Source organism: Mobula birostris, chromosome 8, assembly GCF_030028105.1.
Source record: "Mobula birostris isolate sMobBir1 chromosome 8, sMobBir1.hap1, whole genome shotgun sequence".
NCBI classification, from domain to species: Eukaryota; Metazoa; Chordata; class Chondrichthyes; order Myliobatiformes; family Myliobatidae; genus Mobula; species Mobula birostris.
Genome location: NC_092377.1, coordinates 772,761 through 780,394, shown reverse-complemented (window position 1 = coordinate 780,394; position 7,634 = coordinate 772,761). Strand labels below are relative to the sequence as shown.

At 47.2% G+C, this 7,634-nt stretch overlaps 1 protein-coding gene across 1 annotated transcript; it reads right to left on the bottom strand.

The window, feature by feature from the left end:
* Positions 1 to 370: 370 nt before the first annotated feature.
* Positions 371 to 4,818, bottom strand: LOC140202106 (GPN-loop GTPase 1-like). Its single transcript, XM_072266964.1, has 4 exons — positions 4,780 to 4,818; positions 1,957 to 2,053; positions 946 to 1,056; positions 371 to 733 (listed from the first exon to the last, which is right to left on the bottom strand). Exons 1-4 carry the CDS (start codon positions 4,801 to 4,803, stop codon positions 648 to 650), a joined length of 318 nt encoding a protein of 105 aa, XP_072123065.1. The 5' UTR covers positions 4,804 to 4,818; the 3' UTR covers positions 371 to 647.
* Between the last annotated feature and the right edge of the window lie 2,816 nt (positions 4,819 to 7,634).

Sequence of the window (7,634 nt, the reverse complement as noted above, 5' to 3'; positions counted from 1 at the left end):
AAGTCTTGAAGTTGATGCCTGATGGTCAAAGCCCCTGATTGGAAGCCTGATCTCCACGGGTCTGAATGTCTATGCCAGGGCCAGGAGACCAAGAGGCAGCTTGTCCTGAAGTTCGAAGCCTGTCTGCACGTCTGAGTAGGTGGAAAAGGCTTGTTGTGCTGTATCTGAGGCTCCTGATGCTCGAGTTGTTCTGCTGAACATTGCAGCCCTGCTACGTTGACTCCAGAATGCGTGGCGACACTTGCAGACTGCTCCCAGCACTTCTGTGTGTCAGTGTAGGGTGATCGATGGCTGAGTGAATCACAATCTCTGCAGTCAGGGGTACATAACCCAGTAACTGTAGCTCCAGACACAGCAAACATTCTCAGACTTTTATCAGAATAACAAACTGCTTTTATTGAATAAATACCAAACAGGATGACGTATGAAATTATAGCAAGTCAAGTGTTCAGGTGGAACAAGGTATGACCCACGACACAGGCTGGACCCTTCCACTCCACCACTGATTGAGTCCGTGACCAGGTGAAGCGTGGAAGCAGCCAACACATCTCAACCTCCCATCCACTCAGGGTGGGTTTCCGAGAATGGAGTCTCCAAGCAGACTGTTTAACTGATTGGCTGAGGCACCCGGCCAAGCCGATCCCTCATCATTCTTTGGCAACAGGGAGGTTTCGGAGTTTTCTCTGCTCCAGGTATCTTTGGAAGGCAGGTTCCTCGCTCTGCTCCTCCACTTCTGCAGATGGAAGAGAAAACAATGAGATACAAACAGAGCAGACAGCATACACTACCCACGTCAAATACCATCACCTCATCTACAACATGGGAATGTGCACACTCCAAGTCCCATATCACTGCCCCATCTACAATATGGAACCTTCCCTGTTGTAATGGCTTTGTCTGACATGCAGAGTCCCCACCTGCAGAGCCGAACGATGTGACACTTACTTTGATAATCTAGGTCATCTGTATCTGAATCAACTTCCTCATCCTCTTCATCAGCAATCCCACGGGTTAGGATCAGACCTGAGGGACCCGGATCCACCTCATGTTCTGCATCTGCTAGACATGAAAAGATAAGAAGCATGTTCAATTCCACTACACAGAGGCGAGGAGGCACATCCTCGCCGGGTAACTCCTGCACACCACTACCACCAAACACTGATTGATCAGGATGTGAAGGGAACTTTCCTGGATATTAGACAATCTTTCTGGATGTTAAAGAATAAGGTGATCCAGTAGCTACACTTCATTTGGAGTTTGAGGAGATCTAGCCTGTCCCCAAAGACAGTCGCAAATTTCTACAGATGTACCCTGGAGAGCATTCTGATACGGAGGCACCAATGCACAGAATCAGAAAAAACTGCAGAAGGTTGTAAAGTCAGCCAGCTCCATCATGGGCACTAGCCTCGCCAGCGTCGAAGACATCTTCAAAAGGCGGCGACTGAAGAAAGAAGCATCCATTGCGAAGGGCCTTCTCCATCTAGAACGTGCCCCCTTCTCGTTACTGCCATTAAGGAGGAGCTACAGGAGCCTGAGGACACACACCTAACATTTCAGGAACAGCTTCTTCCACTCCACTGTCAGATTTCTGAACAGTCTACGAAACCATGAACATAACCTCACCCTTTAGCTCTCTTTTTGCACTACTTTACTGTTTTATATTTCTGACTGTAACTTGTAGCTTTTTTACTGCATTAAACTGTACTGTTGCTACAAAACAACACACTTCATGACATACGTAAACCTGATTCTCATTGAAAAACGACTTTAAGTTAGACTATTGGCTCCGAGTTTGATAAGTGGAGAAGAAGTTTGAAGGTTCAAACTGTTCATTCCAGCTCCTGTTCATGTTCTGAACCCCCAAACCAGGGAGTCTCAGCTTCCAGCAGCCCTCCCACGCAGAGACCCCAGAATGACCAGGGCTGGTCAGAGAGCAAGGGTGAGCAATCCACTCACAGTTGGCAGGAATGAGGCTGGAATCCATGGCAATGTCCCCCATGTCTTTTCGCAGTTGTTCCAGTTGGTCTTCACGCTTCTTCATCTCCTTGGCAGTCTGGGATACAAAGAGGTTAAACTGTGGGTGGGGTGGGGACAGAGGTGAGGGAGGGGTTCGTCGCCTCCTTCACCTAGACAGTCTCACAGCTGGTAAAGGCAGATAATCAACCAGTCACACACAGTACAGTCTCACTCCAGGTGAAGACCGGGCAGCTGCAGCAGTGCTCGGAGTATAAAACAACCTCAGGTCTGGGATGGAGTGTGGTTCCACAGATCTGCTGTACCAGCAATTACCCCACTGGACAATCCGTCTGAACTATTTTAGAGAAATATTTGGTTTCCCATTTAATTTATTTAAAATTTTGTGCACCTCTCAGTCCCGTTTGCAGGTCTTTAATTTAGGGTCAATGCTTGTATGGCTTCTTCCAACAATACTCAGGAACTGATACTGGAACACAGAAAAGAACAGACCCTTCGGCCCATGATGTTGTGCTGGCCTTCTAACTCACTCCAAGATCAATATTGCCTTGAGGGATGTGTGTCTGTGGATTGAGGGAATACTTTTCCCAGAGGGAGGTGTGTTTGTGGAATGAGGAACAACATATCCCAGAGGGAGGTGAGTGTGTGGAATGAGGGACAATGTTTCCCAGAGGGAGGTAAGTGTGTGGAATGAGGAACAACATTTCCCAGAGGGAGGTGTGTTTGTGGAATGAGGAACAACATTTCCCAGAGGGAGGTGAGTGTGTGGAATGAGGGACAATGTTTCCCAGAGGGAGGTAAGTGTGTGGAATGAGGCACAAAATTTTCTCCCTGAAAGTGGTGGGTGTGTGGAACGAGGGTCTGTTTCTCTGCTCTGTCACTCTGATATCTTCCTCAATGTTCAGCTTCATTCTTCTTTCAGGCCCCTTCATGGCCTCACCCCCCACCCCGTCCCCCAGCCGCTCCCGGCCTCATCTCTCATGGATCCCTGTCGTCCTCAGGATCTATGTGTGTCTTAATTCTGTTTTCTCTGTAATCTGTACTCTCTCCGCTGTGCCTTTGAATATTGTAACTCCAGCTGACGATACCCAAAGTTTGGAATTCCATAATCCATTGGAGCAGAATTGAGCTGTTCCATCATGGCTGATCTATTATCCATCTCAATCCCATTCTCCTGCTTTCTCCCTGTAAGCTTTCATACCCTGATTTCCTCCAAGGCTGCTGACCCTTTTCAGCAGCCTCCTCATTTGAGAAAGTCCTCGTAAGGTTTAGAAAGTACACATTATGATCAGAGATTAAGGGAGCTAGGGCTTTACTCTTTGCAGAGAAGGAGGATGAGAGGAGACATGATAGAGGTGTACAAGATATTAAGAGGAATAGATAGAGTGGATAGCCAGCGCCTCTTCCCCAGGGCACCACTGCTCAATACAAGGGGATATGGCTTTTAAGTAAGGGGTGGGAAGTTCCAGGGGGATATTAGAGGAAGGTTTTTTACTCAGAGAGTGGTTGGTGCGTGGAATGCACTGCCTGAGTCAGTGGTGGAGGCAGATACACTAGTGAAGTTTAATAGACTACTAGACAGGTATATGGAGAAATCTCAGGTGGGAGCTTATATGGGAGGCAGGGTTTGAGGGTCGGCACAACATTGTGGGCCAAAGGGCCTGTACTGTGCTGTACTATTCTATGTTCTATGTAACTCCTTTGGCTCAGAGTCCCATCTTTTCAAGATGTCTTTGCAACATTTTTCCTTCCTTTATCTCTGTGAGTTGAAGTTGCTGTAAAGTGGAAGTTGAATACTCGTGGGGGCTTTGCTATGTGTGAGGACCTACCAGGATAAGTATGTGATAAATCCCAGGCAGGGGAAAGGTTTGAGGCCTTGGAGCCTGATGATAAAACTCTGTCAAAGAGCTGACATCAACAGGAGGGATGAAAAGACTTCTGTTCCACAAAATCCCCTGGTTATTCAATTCTGCTATTGTCTGAGAGATGTAATTCTTTTCCAGCTGTAATCTATAAATAAATTCAACTGTAAGATGTCAGCTTTGTAAACATTACATGGCATCAGATTTGGAATCTATCTTGTGCTGAGGGAGCAGCAAGGGCTTTTCCTGTTTCTGGGTGAAAATGTGGTTTTCTGAGCAAAGGGAGTGGATATAACTCTCCTGGATGAAAGCAGTAATAACAGACTGAATAATAATCCCTTTGAGAGCTGCGCTGTGTCACGCCTGAACACAGTTTTCAGTGGGGATCTTGAAGCTGAATCTGTGGAGTGGGAAACTCGTTCAGCACAATGCCCTCTGCAGTTCCCCAAATGACTTCCTGTCACACACCCTGCTTTTCAACCAGTATAATTATCTCTGACAAATTCCTGAGACATGTTTGCTGTCTGGGAATGATGGTATCTCAGAGTTACAGAATGGCCTGTTTGACCCATCTTTCCTGTGTCTTGTGCTTTTACAAAAACCCTGTTCACTGAAGTTAACTTCCTTTCAAACTGTTTCTTTCAGGCGGCATGTTCAGATCACAGGATCTCTGCAGAAAACTGAAGGCCCTCCACTGCCACTGGAATCTGTTTTCCTCACTCTGAGCCTTCTCAATAAAGGGTGTATTGTTCTAGAAATACTTACACAGTTTTCACCAGGGACGTGGTTATTTGGATAGGCTCAGGGTCACAACTATTGAAGTAGCAGGACAGTCCGGTGAGAGTAGAGAATGCAAAGGAGTACGGCAAAGGTCTGACTGTTTCCCTCCCAACGTCATGCCAAATTCATTAAATCTATGACCGCAAATTAATCTAATTCTTACATTCCTTCCTTCCCTCATATGCATGTCCAGGCGTCCCCACGAGACACGGGATTTGGCAGACACCGAAAATCCAGAGCACGCTCACAGAATGCTGGAGGAATCAGAAGATCAGGCAGCATCTATGGAAATGAACAAGCAGTCAATGTTTCGGGCTTCGACACTGGAAAAGTGAGGAGATGCCAGAATAAAAGAGTAGGGGGAGCTGGTGTGTGCTTCCTGAATCCGAGTGAGGGCGAATCGGGAATGACGTAAGAAGCTGGGATGGAACGGACAGAAATGGAAAGGCACTGAAGAAGAAAGAATCTGAGAGGAGAGGAGAGTAGAACTGGAAGAAAGGGAAGAAGGAGGGTAGCTGAGGAAGGGAAGTGTGGGTATTGGGAAGATCATGAGGGTGAGAGAGGGAAAAGGGAAGGGATAAGGGAGCCACAGGGATAAGGGATGACATGGAGTGGGACAGATGGAGCAATTCCAGAAGTTAGAGGTATCAGCCTGATGTCATGAACATCGACTTCTCTAACTTCCACTAAGGTCCCACCTCCCCCTCGTACCCCAACTGTTACTTATTTTTATGCACACATTCTTTCTCTCACTCTCCTTTTTCTCCCTCTGTCCCTCTGAATATACCTCTTGCCCATCCTCTGGGTCCCCCCCCCCTTGTCTTTCTTCCCGGATCTCCTGTCCCATGATCCTCTCGTATCCCCTTTTGCCAATCACCTGTCCAGCTCTTGGCTCTATCCCTCCCCCTCCTGTCTTCTCCTATCATTTTGGATCTCCCCCTCCCCCTCCAACTTTCAAATCCCTTACTCACTCTTCCTTCAGTTAGTCCTGACGAAGGGTCTCGGCCTGAAACGTCGACTGCACCTCTTCCTACAGATGCTGCCTGGCCTGCTGCGTTCACCAGCAACTTTGATGTGTGTTGCTTGAATTTCCAGCATCTGCAGAATTCCTGTTGTTTGTAGTTAGAGGTATCGATGTTTCTGGTGTTATGTTCAAAACTTCCCAGATGGAATAGAAGGTGTTGCTCCTCCAGTCTGTGTTTGGCCTCATCATGGCAAGAGAGGGGGCATTGGACTGACATGTTGCTGAGGGAATGGGAAATGGAGCTGAAATGGATGTCCAGAGGGAGAACTGTCAGAGAGAGTGAAGGTGCTTGGGGAGGCAGTCCATCAGTCAGCATCAGGCCTCACTGACTGAGAGGAGGTTGCACAGGAACCACCCGATAAAATGAATAACATTGATGGATATGGATGATGTGGTGGACTGTGGCGGTTTTATTTGTGGAGACCCAGCCACAACTCGTTTCTTCTGGGCAGGTGCTACAAACATAGAAAATCTACAGCACAATACAGGCCTTTCGGCCCACAAAGGTGTGCTGAAAATGTCCTTACCTGAGAAATTACTAGAGTTACCTATACCCATTTGGAGATGGACAGAGCAGTTTCTATAACAGTGTGTAATTTTCATATAGTGAGGGAGGGAGGTGTTTCTATAACGGTGTGTACTGATCATTTGGAGAGGGAGGGAGGTGTTTCTATAACAGTGTGTAATTTTCATTTAGTGAGGGAGGGAGGTGTTTCTATAACGGTGTGTACTGGTCGTTTAGTGAGGGAGGGAGGTGTTTCTATAACGGTGTGTACTGGTCGTTTAGTGAGGGAGGGAGGTGTTTCTATAACGGTGTGTACTGATCATTTGGAGAGGGAGGGAGGTGTTTCTATAACAGTGTGTAATTTTCATTTAGTGAGGGAGGGAGGTGTTTCTATAATGGTGTGTACTGGTCGTTTAGTGAGGGAGGGAGGTGTTTCTATAACGGTGTGTACTGATCGTTTGGAGAGGGAAGGAGGTGTTTCTATAACGGTGTGTACTGGTCGTTTAGTGAGGGAGGGAGGTGTTTCTATAACGGTGTGTACTGGTCGTTTAGTGAGGGAGGGAGGTGTTTCTATAACGGTGTGTACTGGTCGTTTAGTGAGGGGGGGAGGTGTTTCTATAACGGTGTGTACTGGTCGTTTGGAGAGGGAGGGTGATGGTACAATGATGGACTGTCTGTCAGGTTCAGTTTACTGTCATTCAGCTGTACACTGTTAAATGAAACAACGTTCCTGAGGACAAACATTCTCAACACAGTACATATGACACAGGCAGTGCAGAGTGCACCTGGGGCCTTTGCCTTCAATAATCAGTATATAACTTTAGTTACTACTGAGGGGAGCGACCTACCCGGGCGCTAGGGCTGTGGTGCCACAGTGTCTGGGTCTCGGACTCTGAGTCTGGTGCCGTGGCTCAGAGGAGCTGAGAAGTGAGGAGGTCTCTCGTGTTGACAGGAAATTCCTTCATCAGAGGAACAGGGACGAGGTTCTGTGGGTGCGATAGTGACATAAGACCATAAGACAAAGGAGCAGAAGTAGGCCATTCGGCCCATCAAGTCTGCTTCGCCACTTTATCACGAGCTGATCCATTCTCCTATTTAGTCCCACTCCCCCGCCTTCTCACCATAACCTTTGATGCCCTGGCTACTCAGATACCCATCAATCTCTACCTTAAATACACTCAATGACTTGGCCTCCACTGCTGCCCATGGCAACAAATTCCATAGATTCACCACACTCTGCCTAAAAAAATTTCTTCACATTTCTGTTCTGAATGGGCGCCCTTCAATCCTTCAATCCTCTCGTACTAGACTCCCCCATCATGGGAAACAACTTTGCCACATCCACTCTGTCCAAGCCTTTCAACATTCGAAATGTTTCTATGAGGTCTCCCCTCATTCTTCTAAACTCCAAGGAATACAATCCAAGAGCGGACAAATGTTCCTCATATGTTAACCCTCTCAATCCCGGAATCATTCTAGTGAATCTTCT

Coding starts and splice junctions, on each gene's coding strand:
- LOC140202106 (XM_072266964.1), bottom strand. CDS start 4,803: ATGCATATGAGGGAAGGAAGGAAT. Junction 1,057..1,956: donor CAGCCTCATTCCTGCCAACT/GTGAGTGGATTG, acceptor CATGTCTAGCAG/ATGCAGAACATGAGGTGGAT. Junction 734..945: donor AGATGACCTAGATTATCAAA/GTAAGTGTCACA, acceptor TTCCATCTGCAG/AAGTGGAGGAGCAGAGCGAG.